General features: G+C 40.3%; 5 protein-coding genes across 6 annotated transcripts; all 5 read right to left on the reverse strand.

Annotated features, from left to right (window-relative positions):
- Positions 1 to 391: 391 nt before the first annotated feature.
- On the reverse strand, positions 392 to 2,088 carry LOC139340725 (gamma-crystallin S-1-like). 2 transcript variants are annotated; one of them, XM_070976655.1, is made up of 3 exons: positions 2,080 to 2,088; positions 1,474 to 1,716; positions 392 to 661 (listed from the first exon to the last, which is right to left on the reverse strand). In XM_070976655.1, exons 1-3 carry the CDS (start codon positions 2,086 to 2,088, stop codon positions 392 to 394), a joined length of 522 nt encoding a protein of 173 aa, XP_070832756.1. The 2 variants fall into 2 exon arrangements, with proteins under 2 accessions (XP_070832756.1, XP_070832755.1); XM_070976654.1 differs by having other exon boundaries at positions 392 to 664.
- A 1,470-nt stretch (positions 2,089 to 3,558) lies between these two features.
- On the reverse strand, positions 3,559 to 5,344 carry LOC139340600 (gamma-crystallin S-1-like; the record flags this gene model as incomplete). Its single annotated transcript, XM_070976511.1, has 3 exons — positions 3,559 to 3,831; positions 4,632 to 4,637; positions 5,096 to 5,344. Coding segments are annotated over 3 exons (528 nt in total), but the record flags the coding sequence as incomplete, so codon positions are not given.
- A 1,049-nt stretch (positions 5,345 to 6,393) lies between these two features.
- On the reverse strand, positions 6,394 to 8,226 carry LOC139340601 (gamma-crystallin M2-like). The gene is made up of 3 exons (XM_070976512.1): positions 8,215 to 8,226; positions 7,478 to 7,720; positions 6,394 to 6,850 (listed from the first exon to the last, which is right to left on the reverse strand). The coding sequence occupies exons 1-3, from the start codon at positions 8,224 to 8,226 to the stop codon at positions 6,575 to 6,577; spliced, it is 531 nt and encodes a 176-aa protein (XP_070832613.1). The 3' UTR covers positions 6,394 to 6,574.
- An 803-nt stretch (positions 8,227 to 9,029) lies between these two features.
- On the reverse strand, positions 9,030 to 15,552 carry LOC139340724 (uncharacterized protein C2orf80). Its single transcript, XM_070976652.1, has 9 exons — positions 15,435 to 15,552; positions 14,240 to 14,311; positions 14,066 to 14,147; positions 12,548 to 12,630; positions 11,501 to 11,591; positions 10,910 to 10,987; positions 10,644 to 10,731; positions 9,700 to 9,809; positions 9,030 to 9,423 (listed from the first exon to the last, which is right to left on the reverse strand). The coding sequence occupies exons 2-9, from the start codon at positions 14,278 to 14,280 to the stop codon at positions 9,355 to 9,357; spliced, it is 642 nt and encodes a 213-aa protein (XP_070832753.1). The 5' UTR covers positions 14,281 to 14,311; positions 15,435 to 15,552; the 3' UTR covers positions 9,030 to 9,354.
- sgo2 (shugoshin 2) lies at positions 15,512 to 22,689 on the reverse strand. The gene is made up of 9 exons (XM_070976651.1): positions 22,572 to 22,689; positions 22,021 to 22,150; positions 21,695 to 21,870; positions 21,071 to 21,145; positions 19,655 to 19,719; positions 19,365 to 19,516; positions 17,196 to 19,247; positions 15,780 to 15,894; positions 15,512 to 15,688 (listed from the first exon to the last, which is right to left on the reverse strand). Exons 2-9 carry the CDS (start codon positions 22,103 to 22,105, stop codon positions 15,556 to 15,558), a joined length of 2,853 nt encoding a protein of 950 aa, XP_070832752.1. The 5' UTR covers positions 22,106 to 22,150; positions 22,572 to 22,689; the 3' UTR covers positions 15,512 to 15,555.
- Positions 22,690 to 23,664: the final 975 nt, after the last annotated feature.

Below are 23,664 nucleotides of genomic sequence, written 5' to 3' on the forward strand. Positions count from 1 at the left end.
AATGTCTGAGGTCCTCCTCATAACTGAATGGACTATGAAGACTCCGTTGCTTTATTGCTTTATTACGATGGTGAGTGTTTGATCAAGAACAGGTCCAAGAACATTTTGCTATTGTTTTGTGTGCTCTTGATATATGACGAGTGTGATAAGTCTGCAATGAGTCCATCGTAATATCAGGGAATCAACCATTCTTATTCCAATTAATGCTTGAAAAGCTTTTCAGTACACTGAGATTTTTCTTAATCCTTGATGTAAAATCACATAATAACACCAGTCTTTGTCACTGAATTTCATGCACACTATTTTGTACTTCCGGTAGTCTTGAAGGCTATTATCTCAGCATGAAGCCTTTCCAAAACCTCCATGCAGCTGTGGGATCCCTCCAAATAGATCAATAGTCCATGATGCGTTTGATGGAGCCAACCCTGGCGTTTCTGCCTCCCCACTCACTGAACCTTGTGTACTCTCCGGGCCTTATCAGGTACATCCTGCCCCGGTAGTTTGGGTGCTCATAGAAGAGCCAGTTGCCATTGGTCACATTGCAGGAGAAGATCTCATTTATGTGGAAGCGGTCCATGACACTGGGGCAGTCATCCACCAGGTCCATCACCTGACCTCCAAACTCGATTCGTTCATACAGACGTATGTTGAACAACCCAGGCTCCTGGTTTTGAATGGGAGAGGGGGATCGTTAGTAAAGCAATCAGAAACAGATCCAGCCATGGTTATACGTTTCTGATAATAATACATTTTGTCCCATGTGCTATTTATACTGTAGCTATAATGATGACATGCCACCTTATACAAACTGTCCACTGAAAGATGCATCATTGAAAGGTGTTGATTTCAGTAGTTCAGTCATTTCCTAATTTCTATGAAAATCTCTATGAAATACACACTGTCACAATCATATTATAATGATACTGATGCTATATATAATTATCTTATGTTGTATTGTTGTATTATGTTGTAATGCTACAAAGTAGAAAATGAATCATTTTAACATACATGCACCCAAGTTTAAGCAATTTTTTTTTTTGAAAGCTGATATAATGGTTCTGATTTTAGCTCTGCTAAAGACCTGACTGTTGTGTCAGTTGGTTGGTCCAAACTGAAATAGATGAACTAGCTTTGGATGGATGAAATTATTGTGCAGACCTTCATAGTCCCCAGAGGATGAATCCAAGTCATAAACGTTAACCATGAGGTTAACGTTTATGACTTGTAATTGTTTGTGAGTGAAATTTCTTGACACTATTATGAAATGGTGATCAATGTTTTCAATGTAGAATTGTAAGAGTGAATTGTTGTCAGAAAAGGGATTCTCCATCAAATCAACCAGCATGATCGTACCAACATCCAGTAATTAATAGAATTATAGGCTATGGCTCAATATATAATCGAACTAAAGTATCTAATAATAATACCCTGGTTGGTGTTAGCTCTTGTCTTAGCCTAGAAACAGTAGCTCACCATGGGAATGAGGTGACAGGAGCTGACGGAGTCATTGACACCGTTCCAGTGATGGAAGTCAGGATAGTCCCCTGGGTTCAGGTAGTACTGGTCGCCATTGTAGTTGGGTTTTTCATAGATCATGAAGCTGCCGCTCTCCACCCGGATAGAGTTGCAGTGGTTCAGCAGGCACATCAGGTCCGCACAGTCATTGCTGCACTCAAAATGGCACCCAGAGAAGTTCTTGTCCTCGTAGAAGATGATCTAGACAGGGAATTGGAAATCTGAACGGTTTTGTTTCTAAACATTTTTTGTTTTTACTTTATATTGATCTGCTGCAAAACCCGTTCAACACAAAGAAACATACAGTACATTGTTCTGCTTAAGTGATCTGTTTCTGGTCATTCTTGTGCTTTTAATTCACCATCAGTCCACTTTTTCCTCTTTTAATTAAAAAACAGTAATGACTTATAAAGATGATAGAGATTTCAAAAGAAAAACCTCAGGGCCTGTTTGCACTTGTTTGCTTCCCAATAAGAGCATTTTTCCCATCATGTATCAACTTGAGCAGCAAACTGTCATCCCCCTGCCTTCCTGGGAGTGTGTGCTAGGAACTGTGATGTTTACCTTCCCCATGTTGGCCGGTTTGCCTGCCCTGTGCCTTGCCCTGCGTGATCCATCCAGCTCTTTGAAGACTCCCACCTGTCACATATATAGTGAATGTGAAATGCAGACTCTGCATGTGTCATTCATATTGTAATAGCCAGGAATCTTTGGCATTTGTGCCTCTGTGTTATCCTGAAGAGATGTTTAGGAGTAATGTTCATAAGGTGAGAGCTGACCAGTTGTTTGGAGTTGGTCTGGTGTTGTGACAGGAGGTTTTTGAATGAAACAGTCCAGAGCTCTTTGTCGTCACTGAATGGGTGGTGTTTTTTGTACTAATCCTAAAATTAGGTTGTGGTCTTTTGTTTTCTAAATACTCATGGATGAATTCTGGTGTCAATGGAGTTATAGGTATGGATTGTTTTTCATCTATTTGTCCTTTAGTATGTCCAGATTATTTTTTCTTAATTTTATCTTTTTATTTCTTTTTGCAATTTTGTAAAGTTGTATATTCTTAGATAACAGTGTTTTTAGTAAAGGAATTATAAAGGAGGAACTACAGCTCCTGTAATTTCTAACATACATATCATTTGTAAGCTGTGTGATATAATATTATCAAACTGAAATTTTCACATTAATTTACAGTATAGTACAGCTAGGTACAAATGAGTATTTGTGTCTCTTATTTTTTAACAGGATATTAGTTGTGTTATCTATAATTTCATCTATCTACCACTGACCTCTGGTGGAGAGGTTCATTTTTGTCCAAATAAGTACACATACACAGTGACTACACACTGCTTTAGCAGTGAGAAACCATTCTGAAATGTTTAAATCTCAAATCCTGTAATCCTGTATTTCTTTTTTGTTTACCTAATTTTAAAAGAAATATAAAGGTAGACAAAACAGTGTCACAACAAGCTTCATTTTGTAGCTAGTTCAAGTTTTCGATAGCATTTCATTTCATCAGCAGATGGTGTTAAATTTTCATTTTTTCCTGAGCAGTTTCAGGGTTTCTGGTTCCTGTTGTCTTAAAAGCTGATGGAAAAAAAATCACTCTTAACCTTAGAAACACAATTCCATAACAACTGTGCTGATCAGCTGATGAAGATCTCCTGATGAAGATATGATCAAAAGTACCACAACAGCTACCATAGTAAATGAACCAGAGATTGTCTTAAGACAAGTCTGCAGACATAAAGTATATGTATCAATGAAAAGTACACTGAGTGAGAGGGACAGGCAGAAAGACTTTCCTTTAGCTCTACAATAGATAACGCTTGAGTCTCTGTGGTACGTATCAGTGCTTGCAGCATTTTATTCAAGCCTCTGATGAGAGTCAGGATGTCAGGCCATGACCCCATCGCATCCTCATGGGAAAACATGCCCTCCAAATGCAGAGAGCAAGAACAAAACTGAATACACTTGAGCACTGACACCATTTTATTCAGCATGTAAAACAAGGAATAGAGCAGACATTTCACAAGAACCCTTCTTCTGTCTTTAGAGATCCATGAGTCGCCTGATGGAGCCGACCCTGGAATTGTTGCCCCTCCAGTCACTGAAGCTCTTGTACTGGCCAGGCTTCAGGTAGTAGTGACGTCCTCTGTAGTTCGGCTGCTCATACATTAGCCAGTGGCCGTCCATCACATTACAGGAGTTGAAGTTGGAGATGTGGAAACGGTCCATGAGGTTGGGGCAGTCGTCCGTCAGCTCCATCATCTCACCTCCCATGTCAAAATGCTCATACAGCCTCATCCTGAAGCTACCGCTGTGCTACAGAGGACAGGGCGGTCAAAGAGTCACATCTCAGCGCAAGTCAAATATTCTTAGAGGAGGAAACCATTCTACTTTTCAGACGTCATTCACAATTCTACTTCTCAATGTCAAAGATCGTTGTTCCTCATTAAAAGCAAATACTGATTAAGATCTGTTAAAGGCATAGTTCGACATTTTGGGAAATACACTTATTTGCTTTGTCCACATTTGAGAAGACTGATAACAGACATGTCTACAGAATCAAACAAACAACTACAAATTATAAAATAACAAATCCATCTGTAGGCATGTGTAACTTCTTGGAGTCTTCACTGGTTGCCTGACAAGCCTTGAAAAAGTCTGCCATATATCCCCTCTTCACACCTTGTTTTTTGAACATAAATGAAGAAGAACATGTTAACTACTGTCTATTGACAGATGCTAAGCTAAACTACCCAGCTGCTCATAGTAGCTTCAGATAACTGAATCAGAATTCTTTATTGATTGCAGTGGGGGAAATTTGGCCAGTTACAGTTGTTCCCCTGGTACAGCAATAAAAAAATAGAAAAAGGAAATAAGAAACATCTTAGAGAATGTAAAAATCTGAGAGGTATCAATCTTCCCATCTATCTTGACTAGACAGTGAATGAGTTTCCTTTCTAAAACATCAGTCTTTTAATTTTAAGTAATAACTAATTTGAGGATACAAGTTGACCTAAACCAACTCTTGATACCTGGGATCAAACTAAAATTTGTGTTTTGCTTAAGACAAATACTAAAGTTATTGGTGGGTTTAGGAGTTTTCTTACAAAAGTTACAGAAATCTGAAAGTTAAAGAAATCTTCATTTCTGATTATTATCTGTGAATTGTGGAAATGCAGTTCAATGAGGTAAAAGGGCTAAATGAAATTTAGATTCCTTTTTTTTATTATTCAATTCAATTTTAAGGTGCATTTTTGTTTAATGTTCAGTTGAAGAGACAGGCTTCTTAAAAATTCCTCAAATCAAGTGGTGAGAGCCCCTAATTATCAATGCAAGGGCAGATGAGGAGCAGAGACAATGATTACAGCTTGACTTTCAGATATTTCTGATCAAAGTCCGATGTTTTATCCCTTAAGATTACTTATTCTGTGCACATTCAAACTTTTTATTTTTTCCAAATATGAAGGTTTGGAAGCTCTTAATTAAGGGGTTCACTCGTGCTGATTTTTGTCTGACATAATTTGGATGATGCTGACAAACATAAAAAAAACAAGTCTGTTATCCTATTAGAAGGCCTTACCATGGGGATCATGCGGCAGGACCTGACACAGTCATTGAGGCCAGTCATACCCATGTAGTCCGAGTACTCTCCCCTCCTCATGAAATACTGGTTTCCCATGAAGCCAGGACGGTCGTAGATCATGAACATGCCACTCTCCACCCGGATGGAGCGGCAGCGATCAAACATGGAGTGCAGGTCAGCGCAGTCACTCATGCACTCATAGTGACGCCCTCCAAAGTTTCTGTCCTCATAGAAGATAATCTGATGGAGCGGAATAAATCAGTTTGTCACATTCAGCACTGATACTTGTTTAATTACAGTGATTCAGAGAGAGCCTAGGATGCACTTGTTGGACATTTGTTTTGTAAAACTGGACACAAACCTTTCCCATAATGGCTGCTGCTGTTGATCAAACCGCTTCCTGCTTTTAACCACCAAAGGTAAAGCCCATCTTTATATACATTACCCCCTGGGAGTACAGGTGCTGCCATGTGTGTTGTTATTCAAATGAGGTCTGGTGTCAGCAGAAACTCTACAGGAGTCTTCCCACTCCTGTTTGTCATGTCCTCTGTGAAGAGTTAACTGCCACTGTACGGCTTCTAGCAAGAGCCACAGAATGGACAGGCGCTGGAACAGTCAATGCTGAGCTCTTTTACATATCTTCTGTTTGTTTCAAATGGGATGGATTCAGTGCATTTCTACACTATATAAGACACTGTAAACATGGGCAGATGGGCATATGAATAAATAACCACAAGCAGTGTTTTCTAAATATGTTCTATATACCTAGTAACAGATGAATGGTGTGCATAAAAACTCATTATCACTGTTGATGTTTTCTGTCAGTCGTTCTGCAGGAAAGCAAATGAAAGAGCTAAATTCTGGGGGGGGGGGGGGTCTAAAAACTTTGAATGTCCCAGAACGTGAGTCTTATTAACAAGAAATAAAATAAATATCTGGGATTCCAGATTCTGTTACTGAAAGTATGTGTGGCTTCTATGAATGTTAGGGTCACACAGAAATCCAGACCTCATACAGTGGAAGGATTAGAAAGTGTGGGAAACATGAGAAAACCACTAAACAAAATAACAGTTAAATCACTACTACTACTTTATAATACTATATTAATAATATTAATACTGATATGGCCACAAATGTTTTATTTTTTTTCTTTTGTGGCCCAAAGTAGGCAACATTTTTATCAGCCAATTCATTAAATCAGCCAATACCAAATTCAGAAGCACAGAGAAAATAGTTTAGAATAAATTCATTTATTTAGTTCTTTAAAACAATATCATATTGAAATACTGGGTCAATCATTTTATCATAGCCAAATGAAACATCCCACTCCTTATTGAACCATAAGACACATTATATATTAACACTACCTGATTCAACAAATACATGTCTTTTAAAGGATAGAGAATATAGGAAGAAGTGCGTTTTTAATGAAACTGAAATGTAAATAAAATCAATAGAATCCAGTGAGATTCCTGATTAAAAATCGGTGATTCTGCGGAAGGACCCAGTGGTAGCACAGGTGGCCCCCCAGTCACTGAATTTGCGGTACTCTCCAGGCCTCATGAAGTACTGCCGACCGCGATAGTTGGAGTGCTCATAGAGGGTCCAGTAGCCCTCTATGACGTTGCAGGAGTAGATGTCACGGCTGCGGAAATGATCCTGCACTGACTCACAGTCGTCACTGAACTCCATCATCTGGCCCTGGAAATTGGGACGCTCATAGATGCGTATGCGGTAGGGGCCCTCGCTGGTCTGGAGATACACAGTGAAGTAAAATACAAAATTAGAACAGGAGCTGCATTAGTGCACGGAGCTTCTCCACTGCAGCTGTCCATGTGTGTCTGTGGTGATTCTTAGAATGTCTATATTTTGTCCAGAATCTCCTCATGATCATCCTCCATTCTTTTAAAAGGTGAACATTTAAATTTAGAATTCCAGGTTTCATCAGCACTTAACCATAAATCATATATTCTTCAGTAAATGAAAAACAACTCACTTATCTTCACTTGAGTTCAGCCAGTGTAAGATGTTTAAGAAGTTTGTGTTTGTATCCAAGTATGATTTTTTTAATCAAATATATTTAGTATTTCTTTTCTTAACACACAAAAAGAAAACAGTGCAAAGCACACACTGACACACTTAAAAACAAATAAAACATATGAAGCTTACAGAGAAGTTGCTTCTCAGACACAAAACATTCTTTTCATGCATTGGTAATAAAACATATCTGAAGTGGGAAAAAAAATCATCACATATCTTTAACATATTACTGACTGAAGAGCACACACAAAACAAGGTTTGCACCAAGGAGCACTCACTCGACATCTTAATTATCTTTAACAGCACGCACTTAATACATACAGTAAAATGATCACTCACATAAGAGAAAGTGCGACAGGAGCGGATGGTGTCGTTGTAGCCCATCCAGCGCTGGTAGTCTGGGTACTCTCCTCTGGTCAGGACATACTGGTAGCCGGTGTAGTTGGGCTTCTCATACAACACCCAGCATCCACTCTCCACCTTAATGGAGTTGCAGCGGCTGAAGTGGGGGTGCATGTCAGGGCAGTCTGTGTCACACTCATAGGAGCGGCCCTGAAAGTTTCTGTCCTCGTAAAATATGATCTGAGTCCAGGAGAGAAAGCAGAAGCAGAGAAAAATTCATCAAATTCATCAGAAATATGTCTTATCTTACATATCTTACATTGGTACAAACCTTCTACAAGCAGTTTTGGCAATGCTGTGCTTAATTGCTTAATTAAGTGTATTGATAATTAAGTTTTAAAAAAAAGTTTAAAAAAGTTTTTTGTTTTTTTTTAAAAAAAGCTGTATAAACTAGAAAATTCTGATTAAATTTTTTTCCTGTATGCTGATTTCTCTCATCATAAAGCCAGTAAAAGAAGTCAGACAGTTGGTCACAGTTGTTTTCTCTAATCATCTCATAATCACTACAAGGCAGTTTGAGTAACTTGCTAACACTGCTGCCTTTCCCAGAGAGATCTGATTTTTTCAAGGCTACATTAATCTCGAGTATGTCCTACAATGCAGGAATAGCAGCTTTTACTCATACTTGTTACCAGGTTTATGAAGACCATGAAAACACAGTAACACTCTCTTACCTTACTGCCCATCCTGCAAAGAGTGCTGGAGCCAGTCACCTACAGAAAATGGTGGTCTCACAAAGCAGGACCAGAGGCCCGCTATATAAACCTCAATCAAAGGGTTAGCAGATCCCACTTTAGCTGTTTTTTCAATGAGCAGGGATTTATTGCTCTGGCATCACTGCCAAAAGTCTTGATCCTAGGCATAGAGCAAAAATCCCTGAATCATCAATGCAAAAGTCCTAGCAGGCAAATTACTGACCCACTGTGCCCTCTTTATTGATATGGACATCAGAGAGACATTTTATCCACTAATCCATCATCAAGTGGATGCTTCTTTCAATGCAGAATGTCAGAGGTCATCACAAAACAACATGGACTTTAACTATTTGTTGAATTTGAAACAGTGGTAAATGACAAGCCAGAAAAAAACAGAAAAGTGAATATCTATGTATTCATAACAACTGTATTATGAGTGATACCATTAAATGAATCATTGTCTCTGATTATCTAGATTGGGCTTGCACCAGCCCTTCATAAAACCATGACAAAGTTTGAATGTAGAGTCCTCCCTAAATTCTAACTTCTCGCTCGTTCACACCTTTAAAACTTCAGAAACGTGTTCGCTGGTAAAGACATTAGTAATGTGTGAACCATTTGCTAGAAAACTGCTATAGCTCTCAAATGAAGAGCAATCAGTTATCTAAACAGGAAGTCACTGCAACACAGGCTAGTTTTAGAGGTGCAACAGATATATTTTTTATAGGCTTCCATGTAGGTATTTATTTTAATTACCTGTGCATACATAGATAAATATGCTTCAGTTAGTCAGATATATTAGCAAGCTAACATTAGTTCTGTCACTTGCTTCAGTTTCTGTAGCTACACCACAGTCCCTCTGTACCACAGAGTATCAGCCAGTTTCACCATCCTTTTAATGTCATTATCACACTTGGTAATTAAGGTTTGTCCACATCACTCACTTCCAAATGCTGAAAATGGAATGTAAATGTTTGAAGATCGTCAGTGTGACAGTCTAAAGTGAAGACCAAAGTAAAGACAGTAGAAGTGAGAAGCTAGTACTCAGACACTCATCATCATCATCATCATCATCATGAGGACAGAGCACACTGCAGGAGGCGCCGCTGGAGGGTGACTTCAGTCCTGCAGAGACTCTTGTGAACCCTCATACTGCTCAGAACTTTTCTCCTGGCAATCACTGCTGTCCTGAGAGTGACAGAGAGGAGAGGAGGCATGAGATAAAGATGATGTCTGCTCAGATCCACAGGGTGGCAGCAGAGGCCTTTCATGCATGGTTTAAAGAACTTGTTCTGAAAACTTCCTCTTCTTTTTAACTATTAGCTTAAAAATAAAAACAAGGAAAGAAGCCTTTTTTCTAGTTTCTCCCATCATTTTCAGATTTCGTTTTCCTCTAAAGTATTCTGGATTAAAATATAGTGACAGAGAATATATTGCAGAGATTAGGATGCTATGGATACTTACACTCAGGAAGGAGTGAGACGAGGAGGACAATGATGAAGATTGCACTGCCACCCGTTCAGGTGGGGCACTAGCTTTCACCCTCTCAGACAGCCACCTTTTCAACTTTAGACCTATGAGAGATTTTTAAGGATTTTAAAATAATTGACATGTCTACTGAATCATTGGTTTGAAGGATAAATCTGAGGGGACAGTGATGTCAAATAGATTAGGACAGAAATAAAATACTTATGTAGAATTCAGCGATACTTGCATTTTTATTTGAGAGTTTCCATTTTATGTTACTTCATGTCATTACATTTCTGATTCTACTTACACTTATTAGACAGTTTTAGTTGGTAGTTACTTCATTAATGACCATTTTACATAGAAAGCATGATGAATTGAACCAGCTATTAGTATGAACAATCTAATAATATCATTTCTACTAATACAACACTCACAGGGACCAGTTTCCTGCAGATGTTACTGATAATGCTCCTTCTTTTTATAATATTCTATTGGTACTTTTACTAAAGGATCTGAATACATTTTCCATCACTGAGAAGAGGAAGCAGCTTGAGAAAAAGTTAACACATAGTCCAATTAATTTGTTGTTTCCAAAGCTTTCAACCACATCATCTGGCCTCCCTCAGCAGACAGTTACTCTGTTGTCATGGTGATCTCTATCAGAACTTTTTTTTTTGTCAAGCTGCTGTTTGCAAGGTCAAAAATGAACTTTCAGCTCAAAAAAAAAAAAAAGTCCAGTTCTGCTCTGGAAAATGTTTTTTCTGTCCTTTCCTTCTTTCCTCAAATCGTTGTGTCACTCTTTGGCAGATGCATGCACCTTGTATAACAGGTCATGAGTCAGCATTGTTTAGCTATTAAGGGCCACAAGCCAAAAAAGTCTGGGAACCACTGTGTTAAATAATACCAGATAACTGTGTTTAATATTCATACACACTTACTGTGCTTCTTGGAGTGGTGCACAGCCTTGTATGAGCTGAGCATGGCAAACGGATGGTAGGACAGAGTGAAGGGATAGACGATTGTGCCCTAGGGTTTAAAAAGTAAACATTTTTAAAATTTAACTTTTCTATATTGCATTACAATTATTAAGTACATAACAAGGAAGATACAAAACCAGTGGCAGCAACCTCCACGAATATGTGCAATATATTTGGACTTTGTGTCTTCTAAACAGGAGTGTGAAGTATTAGCCAGGACACTTTACCTTGGATTGCTGGTTGGGGTATGAGGCAGCTGGTTTACACCTGTACAAAGCCAAGATCTCCTCCACTGGGAGGCTGTTCTGAAGCAGGAAAATTGTGTAAAGGTTAGCAGCTAGCAAATCAAAAACAAAAAAAAAGCATGTGCTGGTTACTTAATTTGTTCTTTTAATTTGGTTTGATCTGATTTAGGTTGACTTAATAAAAATATACTTGGTGAACTGTTGCACACAGTGTGTCTCCTTTTCCTAGTGGCCACTTCAGCCAGGTCACGACACTGATTGACCATTACAGTAAACATACAGTATTATGCCACCAGTGTGAAGTTAACCTCAGGAGTGATGCTGAGTTTTTTTGTGAAGCGGGAGAGCAAATCACAGCTCTGTAATGGGACCAGGTTTTGTGATGCACATGTTCACATTCACCTTGCACCTTTCTGTTTGAGCTGGGATTGTGAGGTACCCTATTTAATATGCCTGTTCATGTCCTCTTTCACTGCTCAAAACGGATACCCCCTCTAAGCTGATACCCATGTTTAACCTTACTGGAATGTCAAGCTTGTATAAAAGCTGCCTTCATGTATAAGTGACACTCACCATTATTATCCCTGCAAAGGACGACAGGATCATAGCCTCCCGTTCTAAGCGATTCGGGTACTGAGCACTTCCTGAGCTGCTTGTTGCTCCACTGTGGTAGAGAGAAAAGTGGAAAGAAGTTTCATTTAAAACAAGTCAATATACAGCTGAAAATGTGAATTCGAAATTTGGAGCCTAGAATCTCATTTCATCTATGAGAGCTAACACATGGTCCCTGTCAGGGCCAGCCTTTAGCTTTCTTCAGATTTGGGCATCCCACCCTGTAACCACCCATTCATTTTCCTGCCTTCACAGAGCCACTCATAAAAAGAAAGTATAGACGTAGCTGTAAACCAGAATGGCTTTTATTATTATCTCTGGACTGAACAAAGGACTATGATATATCTCATTCTTGCTAAACCTCAGCTGCTCACTTATGCTAAATGTGTTTGTGTTGTATTTTCTTACCTTTTCACACACATTCATAGACAGCAATAACTACCTGAAAATGTTGGTGACCAAAACAAATGTTCCTTTATAGTGTTGTCAGGCAGCCAGAACAGTGACAGCACTTATAAGTTGAAGTGCACAATTTGCACTAACTAACAGGATTTTTAGAGGCACTTAGCAGAAACCCAAATTAAGTGGGACCCAGTGGGGGGAGTGTGGATAACTACAAGTGGACCATGCCCACATATTTTCATCACACACTGAGATGGGCTTTAAAATTCAGTGTCAATTTTCTCACTGTATCTTGGACTTGTTCCTGTTTGTCTAATCTACTGCCCAAGGGAATTGTGATTGGTTTAATGCCATACAAACAAGCCAGCATGGAGTTTTTTCACCTATACCAGAAGGAGAATGGGTGCAGCCAGACATTTCTCCAGCACTGACACAGAGCTGTGGAGATAGATCTGGATAAGACTACCCCCAGCCTGACTTGATTGGAACCTGTCTGCACCAACCAGCAGGTCAGTGTTTCTAAGAAAAACTGATGAAGTTCCAAAATAATAGTGACTTTAGCTAAAGCTTCAGTCTTTAGTATAACTTCAGTGTAAAGGAGCTTACATGATGTCTCTGTCAAGCAAATCTCGTCCCTCTTCTTTGTCCATCCACCAAAGGGCAACGCTTATGGCAAGGTCATAGTGAGCCTGTAGCATGCACACAAATAAAATACTGTATACGACAATACCACACTAAAGTACTTGTTGCAACTTAACTGCCTGGCCAAAAAAAAATTTAAAAAAGTTGCTATCCAAAAAGGTCACACACTCTAATATTCCATTGCACCGCCTTTAGCTTTGATTATGGCATGCATTCGCCGTGGCATTGTTTCGATAAACTTCTGCAATGTCACAAGATTTACTTCCATCCAGTGTTGCATTAATTTTTCACCAAGATCTTGTATTGATGATGGGAGAGTCAGACCACTGCACAAAGCCTTCTCCAGCACATTCCAAAGATTCTCAATGGGGTTAAGGTCTGGACTCTGTGGTGGCCAGTCCATGTGTGAAAATGATGTGTCATGCTCCCTGAACCACTCTTTCACAATTTGAGCCCAATGAATCCTGGCATTGTCATCTTGGATGCCCGTGCCATCAGGGAAGAAAAAAATTGCATGGATGGATGAATAACCTGGTCATTCAGTATATTCAGGTTGCCAGCTGACCTCAGTCTTTGGGCACATAATGTTGCTGAACTTAGACCTAACCTACTGCAGCAACCCCAGATCATAGCACTGCCCCCACAGGCTTGTACAGTAGTCACAAGGAATGATGGGTGCATCACTTCATCTGCCTTTCTTACCCTGATGCGCCCATCACTCTGGAAGCGGGTAAATCTGGACTCATCAGACCACATGACCTCCTTCCATTGCTCCAGAGTCCAATCTTTATGCTCTCTAGCAAATTGAAGCCTTTTATTCCGATTAGTGCCACTGATCAGTGGTTTTCTTAAGGCTACACAGCTGTTCAATCCTAATCCCTTGGTTCCTTCCGCATTGTTCACGTGGAAATGCTCTTACTTTCACTATTAAACATAGCTCTGAGTTCGACTGTTGTTTTTCTACAATTTGATGTCACCAAACGTTGAAATGATCGCCAATCACAATCAATCAGGATTTTTTTCCGACCACGTCTTCCTCTAAGACGATGATTCCCCACTATCCTTCCAGTTTGGAATAATGCTTTGGACAGTTCTTAACCCCATTTTAGTAGTTTCTGCAATCTCCTTAAATGTTTTCTCTGCTTGATGCATGCCAATGATTTGACCCTTCTCAAACAGACTAACATCTTTTCCACGACCGTGGTATGTGTCTTTCGACATGGTTGTTTCAGAAATGAGAAGCTACTCATTGCATCAGTTGGGGTAAAATAACTTGTTGCCAGCTGAAAGATAATCGTCTATGCAGTAATTATCCAATCAAATCCAGGTGACCACTTTTTTTTTTGGCCAGGCAGTGTATTAGTTGATCCATTCTTCAAAGTATTTTCTTTTTAAACACTGTTGGTTAATTTTGTGTCTTCTATAAACTGATAACATGGAATCCCAATGACCAGCTCTGCTTCATTAACTCAGTGATTTTACCAGGTCATCAAGCACTGTGGAGGTCCTGTTCCCCTTTGGATCAAAAGACCTTTCTCTGAGTTTCTGCCCAATGTAATCACCACTGTTCAGATTAGAAAAATGAATCAGTTGCCATTTGAAATCTGCTTTATATTGTGCTTTTCAACAAGCTCTGGGCTTTGAACATCCACTCACATCAGGGCCTCAACATCTCTCTTCAGCTGCCTTGTCTCCATTTTCTGAATAAAATCCTTTCAGGAAGGATTCCTGCAAATACAGTAAGACATCCAAAAAAAACTCAGTGAAGTGGAAATCCAGCGATGATCCACTGATACAGTGACAGTGGGGGGCTATTAGGGGTTAATTCACTGTTGAGGATGCAGAGCAGCACAGTCAGGACATGAACCTTACACCTTGTTGGGCTCACATAGAGAGCTACCAACAAATGAAATGAGACAGCTGTCCAGTAATTCTAGTCCACCTTAAAAGTACATTCTGTCATTAACAAATGCAACAAATTCAAACCTGAATCCAGCTCTCCTGTGCAATAACATTTTAATGGGCAGATAAAAAAAACAAATTCCAAATGCAAACATCTGTACTCACCACGCAATTCTGTCTGACTTAAGTGTTGAAGAGCAAAAACAGCTTACAGACCCTCAGTCTATGAGAGAAAAAACCTGGCTGGCTGCAGTCATAATACACTGAATCTGCCAACAGCTCTCTGGGGAACACAAGCCTTTCACAGTGATGCAAAACAGACTTCTCAGGTGAACAGCCTGGATTGAATAATTTATGACCAACCTCCTGTCAATCTCTAAAACTATTACCAACCACACACCACTGGGAAGGAAGTGGGACATCAATTATCAGAACATACAGACTGGCTTCAATAGCCCCATCTGAACGATATTAGCAGGGGGCCTCTTTTGATTTAGCAACGACCCCCTCTCCCCAAATCTGTGTTAGGTTAGGTGTTTCACTCACTTTCTGCATGTGATACAAGTGTAAATACATCAAAAATAAATAGATCAAGTGACAGATGCTTTGTGACTGTACTTGATTATGTCGACCTTTTGTTGTCTGTCATCACTCATTTTAAACATTAGTATCGCAGGTCTCACAGCACAGCTGTTCAACAATTCAACGCGTTGCATGAGCCGCGATCAAATGCAATACTTGTTTGGTTGTTTGACAACAGAAAGCTGATGTTAAAAAATAAAAGCACAAACCAGAGAGATGCCAATTTGTGTGAGAATATTGTTATCCCATGACCTCAGTGTTTGGTGAAATAGTGCAGGTAATGTGTGGTGGAATTTTTACAGATTATAACGGGATTAAGATATCGCCATTGCCATATCGCCATGCAAATAGGGCTACACACACACACCTACAAAATGTGGTCGTCCACAAACATGTTTGACTAATAAGAAGAAACAACAAAAAGCTGTTTAATGAAAACCAACAACTTAAAACAAACCAGGTAAATAAAAAAAGAAAGAAAATAAAAATCAGTCCACCAAAATGGATCCTTCCAACTGTGGGTTGGTGACAGTCTTCTTCTGCCTCTTCTTCTTGCCATCCTTAAACAGCGGAGAGCTCAGAAATGTGCTATCGGTGAATTTATCTCCACGTCTTATTTTGCTGTTAGAAAAAATAAATGCCATTAATTACTCAGTGCTGTTTTCTGGTACAATCAGTTCTGACATCAGGCTCATAGACAAGATGTCCTCACCTGTTGAGGGCCGGCTCCTTATAACTGACCACACCCTGTCGTCTCCTGGTTCTCCCTCCGTTTTCTCTGTCTGGGGTTGCAATGGTGTTGGTCAGTAATGTTAAGACTCCTCCTGCTGTAACACACAATAAATCAGGTTGCCTTTTAAACATTTTGTAACATATTTAGGCCTCTTTAACAGATTTAATCCTGTCCTCACTCGTCATAAGGCAAAGGCACTTCCTTACTTATGGGTTTCCAGCCATGCAAATAGTCTTGCTTGGATTCTGAATACTGGTATACACGTATCTCTCAGATTTCATAACAATGCAGTGGGGGTAAATGTAATTTCATTTCTCAAAGCAGTGAAAAAAATTACACTGACTAAAATCACTTGCCACATCTCTTTCAAGAATCAGTGTTTAAGTTACATGCTGTCAGCCCTTTGTTAAATAAAACTGTTCAAATAAATTCCTTTCACCTCTTTTGTGTTGGGCTGAAGGCAAAAACTTCACAGATAAATATCAAAAAACCTGAGTAAATACAACCAGAACAATCTGTGGGCTAGACCTTCTAAAGGCTGCATATTCAGAGTTCTGGATGAACTTCTTCCACTAACAGCACTGGTGCTCCCAACTGAAACTTTTCAGAGCAACAGCACAAAGTTTAGAAGCACCACTTGAATCAGTGTGCAATGCAGCGCTCATTTTCCCCAACTTAATTATATTACTGATAAATGTTTTGGCAAAAAATAGACTCTGTTTATTATCATATGCATTAGTCCATCATTAAAGTCTTTGTGCAGTCAGTTCAGTGTCCACCTGAGTCCAAGTAACATCAGGGTGAAACATGGGGGCATATTTGCAAGTCGCAGTGATTCTCAAAGGTCTAAAATTTAGGCACTATCTCCAAAAATGGTCACAAAATGCAGCTAAATGGTGGCAGTCTGGAACCCTGGAGCACTCAATGCCTGGTCAGACATTGTAATCTTGTTTCCTTATTCTCTGATCAGATAGCTCCTGATTCAATTTAAAATTTAGTAAGTTTTATTTTTGATAAAGTTGCCTCCTGGCCTGCTTGTCTTTACACAACATTTAACTTTTGGCAGCATTTGACAGATGAAGAAAATGGTTTTGTAGGGGAAAGAGTAAGACATCAAGAAAGGTATATTTTTGGCACTGAAACTCAGTTATATCTCCTGTTTCACATAACCCACATCTAGAGGTCAGCCTTTAAAAACCAAAACCTGAACTCTGCACTGACCGTGTCTTTATAACCATCAATGGATTGTGGTGATGCCATCTAGCTTAACATAAATAACAGCTCTTGCACTCAAGATACCTTCCCAGTTAGACATGCAACAACACTCAAGCAAAAAGTCATGGTAGACATGTTATTTAAAAGAAAAACAAACAAACATTAGAATAGATAGCACACCTGGAGAGGCTTTAGTTGTGGCAGCAGCTGACTCCTCGATGACTGCCGCTCTACATGACGTCTCCCTCCTGGGAGTAGCGAGTAATGAGCCCACCTCCGTGTCAGCAGTGCTGACGTCTATGGTCAGCCATGGTGGCATCTCATCTGTCAGCAGGTCTCCCAGATTCTGATGAACTGCCTCACCACTAGCGTCCATCATGTGGCTGTAGGAATGTGGCACATCAGATTTCCATGTGTTGTTCAGTGAAACACTTTCTTGAGTTTTGCGCCTATAGACAACAAAGGTCTCCCTTGGATTCCTGGTTTCTACAGGCGTATGCAGCTTGGATGTCTTTCTGCGCTGCTTTGGATTCCCCTCCATCCTGGACTTTGACTTGTTGGATTTTGAATCACATGAATGTCCAAAGATGTCATCCTTTTCACTGATGACAGAGTGTGAGTCAGACCCTTGTAAATCATCTTGCTCTTTATTTCTTTCTGGATGACCAATGCTGTCCCCAAGATAATGTGCTTCATCCTCAGATATAAATCCTGTGTTTCGACAGTTACTTTGTTCCTTCTTTTCCATGTCACTTAAATGATAAACACACTCCACCCTCTGCACTGCTTTCTTCTTACTGGATCGACTCATTGCCCCTCTCCTGGCTTTTTTAGCTTTCTGAAACTCTGTTCCAGACATGCAGCCTTGGTCTAGGTCTTGGTCCAGCACTCCATGGTTATCATTGCTACTGAAATTATCGTGAGGGCTTCCTGAATCCTGAGTGGCCAACCAAGAACGCTTACCGGAGCTTTGTGTTTCCCCAACAAAGGGCGCACCACTGTGCCTGTGTGGATTTGATTCTGAATGTTGCTGAACAACACTTGCATCCGTTACTCTTGACAGCTCCTCTGCGTCACAGTTAGACGATGCTGCAGAGGGCAAGAAGTCCTGCTCTGCAGCACACACTTCTGCTGATGCGCCATTTGAAGAAGTGCTATCACTGTCCACTGAGATAACAAATGTCCCTCTGCATCTTGATTTGTGACTTCCCCCTGAATAATTCAAAGCCTTGATTTCGCTCTGCAGTTTACTGCCCACATGTTCATCTTCTACTTCATTGCAGACCTGTTCCAATTTGGACTGACTGGTCTCACTTTCATGCACTGGTAAAGGCAAAGTGACAAAGGTTTTCCTGGTAAAGGAGGACACCCTCCTTCCTTTAGTCCTGGACCTCCTGCAAGTGATTTTGGACCTAGCTTCTGCTGCAGTATCTTTCTCTTGTAGTAATTTTACACTTTCACCGGCTTTTGAGAGCTTCATTTCAGAATCCACGAGATAATCTTCCAGGTCAGGTGAGATAGTGTCACAGCACTCTGTTTCTAATTTGGTTTGGTCATGGGATTTCATTTTGTCCTTCGTTCTTTTCTGATGGTTGCCAGCTTCACATTTGTTCAATGTGGGAATGCGAGAGGGAATGACAGTCAAACAGTGTGTTTTGGTTGATGGAAGCTCAACAATATTTGAGTCTCCAATATTCTCTAATGCATGGTCATCTGTCTGTAACAAAGTAACAGCAGGGGAATTCTGAACCTCACTCCACCTAGAATTTGCAGAGCTCTTCACGGGTGGATTTTCAGCCTTACTTGACCCAAAGGCGTGTTCCTTCTTCGTCTTCTTCCTTTTCAGCTTGCCAGAGCTGCCTGTTGTTTTGGCTTTGGCTTCCACAGTGACTATTTCAGAAGCATGACTCAGAGTCATCTCCATTGTTGTATTCAGAAGTACAGTCTTCTCTTGTTTGTTACCATATTCTGGTTCAGTTTCCATGACTGAGTTATGTGGAAGAGGAGCATCATCAGAAAAAGATGTCTTGGATTTTTCACATTTGCTTACAACTGAGGTGGTTTGACTGTTCTGAGGACAGAGGACTGACTTCATATCAAACCCAGATTGAGACAACATCATTGACAGCCTCTCTACTTCATTTCTTAGGCTGCTGGACGGATGGGATGTTCCAGTCTGGGGAGACTGGAAGCACTGACTTGAATGCCTTTCCTCAGCATCTGGGTTGTTATCTGTGAGACACAAGTTGTGATAATAAACAAAGTACTATTTCGAGGGAACTCCACATCAGTATTTCAGGCAGTTAACAGCAACTGATGATGAACACAAAAAATTCTAAAGCTCCTTACCATTGCAAGTATAAGTGGAGCTTTTGGGTCTGTTCTGGATATTGAAGAAATCTGCACAGATGTTTTTTTCAGGCAAGGCCACTGTTATTTTTTGGAGGGGACACAACAAAGCCCCTGACATTTCTGGCTGAGGAGGTACCTGATCTGTAGGGCTAATAATGGAGTTAGGGAGGGGATATAGAAAAGCAATAGAGAGATCGAAACAGCAGACGTCAATCACAACTGCCTAAACCAAAAAAAACAGTCATTTCTTTAAAGCAGAGATCAACATGAATACGATATTTGCTCACCGTTCCACAACAACACTGATGTCATCAGATAAGGTCTTGTCTTCCTCGGGCACATTTAAAAGTCCCTGTGTGTAATAAAAACAGCTGCAATCACATTTGTCTGGTATAATTTGAATTCACTGAGCACTTTCTACTGCCACAGTTCAGTCTTTTAAATAGGTGTGAATTTGATTAGACAGCAGTCTGAATGTTAAACCCAGGATGGAACACAGAAGGTAAAGATAAAAATTGGTTTCTTATATCAGAATAGAGCAAACCATTGTGAAATCCACTGGAATGTCTGTGCTTGACTGTGAAGATCCTGTTGTGCTGCTCAGTCTACTTTAAAACAACATAATACGGTTCACCATGATGTCCTGTTCTATTTTAACATATATATACCCCACTCATTTCCAGGGTTGAGCAGTATGACAGTATATGCCATGTGATGGTGAAACGCGTGTAGATTTTATCCCTTCAGCCGTATTTACACATTGTCATTCGCAGAGTATGCACTGCTTCTCTGCTACACAGCGAGTAAGGGTGTGCTGATGACATCACAGATTGTAGCTGCTTGATACTCTTTGCTGCTTGCCTGTATACTGCAGACATGTCCAAATATATGTAGTACTGATATCAACACAAAAATCATTATGGATAAGTCCTCCTTTTCCTGCACACTGTACTCAGGCGCCACACCTCACATAAATCAAAGAGAGAAAATGCACCTCTGTTGTATCTCTGTTCTCATTTGGAGCCTTAAAACTTCCATCTTTAAAGAAAGTTAGTTTTATGGAAGTTCCAAATGAAAGCAGAAAATAAAGTGATGAAGTATGGTACGGTATGGTTACTTTAAACCATTTCTTCATTGAATTTACATCACAATTACTATAACGTGACAGAAGATTGTGGGCATCGCCCACTTCTCCTCATTACTGTGAACTACTGAAAAAACAAGCTGGTCCTCACTAGCAACAAGCCGAGAACTACACACTTTTTACACAGCATTTCTGTTTACACAGGTCTCCTGGTGAAGCTGGTTCAGTATCACCACTTCACTGATATCTAAAGCAACAGACCAGATCCCTGACATTTCATACCCCATTAGTACATAGTACATAGGAAGTCTGCGTTCCTGCATTTTGCACCAAATAAATGGAATCGATTATAATGGACTTCAAAGTCTCTTCCCATTGGATGAATTTGATGTCAAATTTTGGACCTTTTATAATAAGGTTGTTTGTATGCTTGTGCTTGTGTGTGTTTGGCTATATTTGTTGTGTGTTTTCCCTCTGGAACAACTTCTTCTAAGAGGTCTGTCTTGCAAAAGACATCTGTGGTGATTTTGAATGTAACTTCATTCATAGTGTCCACCATAGGTGACAAACTTGCCATACAAAACAGCAGGTCTTAATACTTAGTGAGAGGAATTCTTACACTGTCAGAGAACAGGTCAGCCGCCATGTCCAGGTGCTGCAGAGTGTTGCTACGGAGATTTTTAAAGATGAGGAGCTGTGACAGAAAAATAAGATGAAATGCAGTCAATACAATCTTCGAATCAAATACAACGTACCTGGGATAGTCTGTGCATTATATCCCAGTATGCTCAGAAATAATCGCCATCTGCCAAACAGGCCTTGATGTTAACTACAGCAATTCCATCCATCCATCCATTATCTATACCGCCTATCCCTTTCGGGGTTGCGGGGGGCTGGAGCCTATCCCAGCTACAATGGGCGAGAGGCGGGGTACACCCTGAACCGGTCGCCAGCCGATTGCAGGGCCACATGAAAGGACAAACAAACATTCACACTCACACCTACGGACAATTTAGAGTCATCAATTAACCTAATGAGCATGTTTTTGGTCTGTGGGAGGAAGCCGGGGTGCCCGGAGAGAACCCACGCATGCACGGGAAGAACATGCAAACTTCACACAGAAAGGCCCCGCCTGACCCGGGGATCGAACCGGCAACCTTCTTGCTGTGAGGCACGCGCACTACCTGCTGCGCCACCGTGCAGCCCTACTACAGCAATTCCAAATAATTTTAAGCAGACCAACCAGTTTCCTGTCCTTGTATTTCCTGGTGGCCAGCTCGAAACACAGAGCCTCTAGTTGTTTGTGAAGGTACACAACATCCTTCTCCAGCTGCCTGCTCCTCTCCTTCTCCACCTCCAAAGCAAGTGCTAAGGCCTTGTTGTTGGTCTTCAAAGAGACCTTGAAGAAGGAGGAGCTGTCTGGTGGGGTCATGAAGAAGCATCACAATGTTAATTTTTGTCTTCCATCAAAAGACATGTCTGAGAACAACAAAGCTCTTAGTATAATGTACTCGCACAATAAGGCACATAGTTGGTTTGCAAATTTGTTCAAATGAATGACAGACTCACTGAGAATCTTATTTTTGACCCTTAATGCGGCAGCTTTGGTCTGCTTGGTAGCCGCTCTGGGTTCCATTATCCTCACCGGTAACATTACGGAATGAACACAAGGCGTTGCGTGAGTGACGAAATCAATAACCTGGAAGCAAAAGAACGTGTAGTTGAACACTTTTGATTTAACCCAGCACAATCAGCATCTTGTAACAAAGTCGACCGACGATGGATTTGATGAGTGTCTGTCCGATTGGGCCTAATCTCGCACACTGACGTTACGTCGCATGCCCACATACTAACGTACGAATTGAAAAGTAGCTGACCGGCCGTTGTATTTGTGCGACAAAAATAAAGCTAACACCTACAGTTTGACATCCGACCAACACTTTCTTTCCATTTGCAACGCCTACATGCCAAGCAGAGAGCGAGCGTAGGTGATAACTTTGCTGAAAAACTCGATTAAAGTTGCTCATCTTGTCCAAACGTTCGTTAGCATTCGATAACTGATGCTAACTACTGTAAGTTGACTAGCAAGCACGCTGCTCTGGAAATCTGTACAAACTTACCTTTATTAAACATTAAACAGTGGTACACGTTGCATGATGCAAAAACAATATATACATATATATCCTTGATAACGACCATTAACCGAAACAGAAAGCTTATCGTGACCGCAGCGCTGATTCCATTTCAAACACTAACAACAAGCGCGCCTTCTTTCTGCGCAACTGCTGCGGAAGTGCTCATGGGCGTGTTTTCGAAGCTGGGAGCCAATCAGACACCATACCCTGAGCTTTCCAACCATAGATATGTATAGAAAGGCTCTACTTAACAGCTGCTCCACCAATCAGATGTCTTGCATTATTGACAAACTGTTGATGTTATGATTAAGATAATGTGGGATGTTGGCGTCAGCGTTCAATTTTGAATATGACAGTCCAAGCGAAGGAAGTACAATGTGCGTGAAGCCAGAGAGGGAGAGGGTTGCCTGAAAGTTATTTTAAGGGAAATTCATTTTCTACAGTGAAAAGTAGAAAATCAACAGCAATATTGATGAATATTTTATGCTCTTTTGGAAGCATGCACTGTTTGGTTTCTGATAAAATTTAAGATAGATAGATAGATAGATAGATAGATAGATAGATAGATAGATAGATAGATAGATAGATAGATAGATAGATAGATAGATAGATAGATAGATAGATAGATAGATAGATAGATTTACATATGCATAAATAAATTCAGATTTGCTTTGGCTTGCCATGGTTAGAAACAGTATTGTCAATGCAGTTTTCACAAGGTTTACCATGTAAGTAGAATGATTCGGAATTTAAGAATCAAAGACATCAGATTTATACTATGCATTACAACATGCACTATAGTACACTATACAGCTACATTACAGTACTACATCTATCTATCTAACTGGCGAATGTCCACTCTCTGGCCAACAACACCATCATCCCAAAAGTCCCCCACTTTCAACTCACCCATTTCACTGTGCCAGCCCACACCTAAGAGTGAATAACAAACTTCATGGCAGACAGGAGGCAGAATGTGAGAGTGGGAAAAATCACATCCAGCACCCAGAGAAGCAGCATTGGGGCAGCCAAGGGATGTATTCTCTCTCCACTGCTCTTCTCTGTCTACACCAATGAC

Source organism: Chaetodon trifascialis, chromosome 12, assembly GCF_039877785.1.
Source record: "Chaetodon trifascialis isolate fChaTrf1 chromosome 12, fChaTrf1.hap1, whole genome shotgun sequence".
Lineage (NCBI taxonomy): Eukaryota > Metazoa > Chordata > Actinopteri > Chaetodontiformes > Chaetodontidae > Chaetodon > Chaetodon trifascialis.

What these genes read in the sequence shown, in the direction of transcription:
- LOC139340724 (XM_070976652.1), bottom strand. Translation starts at nt 14,280, where the DNA reads ATGGAGACAAGGCAGCTGAAGAGAGATGTTGAGGCCCTGAT. An exon ending in AGAGATGTTGAGGCCCTGAT is followed by an intron (nt 14,148 to 14,239) that starts GTGAGTGGATGT and finishes TAATCTGAACAG; the next exon opens with TGGTGATTACATTGGGCAGA. An exon ending in GCACCACTCCAAGAAGCACA is followed by an intron (nt 9,810 to 10,643) that starts GTAAGTGTGTAT and finishes AATCTCTCATAG; the next exon opens with GTCTAAAGTTGAAAAGGTGG.
- LOC139340725 (XM_070976654.1), bottom strand. An exon ending in CCTGTCACCTCATTCCCATG is followed by an intron (nt 665 to 1,473) that starts GTGAGCTACTGT and finishes ATTCAAAACCAG; the next exon opens with GAGCCTGGGTTGTTCAACAT.
- sgo2 (XM_070976651.1), bottom strand. Translation starts at nt 22,105, where the DNA reads ATGTTACCGGTGAGGATAATGGAACCCAGAGCGGCTACCAAGCAGACC. An exon ending in CTCCACTTATACTTGCAATG is followed by an intron (nt 19,248 to 19,364) that starts GTAAGGAGCTTT and finishes TGTGTCTCACAG; the next exon opens with ATAACAACCCAGATGCTGAG. An exon ending in CACAACTAAAGCCTCTCCAG is followed by an intron (nt 15,895 to 17,195) that starts GTGTGCTATCTA and finishes TGTGTGTTACAG; the next exon opens with CAGGAGGAGTCTTAACATTA.
- LOC139340601 (XM_070976512.1), bottom strand. An exon ending in CCTGTCGCACTTTCTCTTAT is followed by an intron (nt 6,851 to 7,477) that starts GTGAGTGATCAT and finishes GTGTATCTCCAG; the next exon opens with ACCAGCGAGGGCCCCTACCG.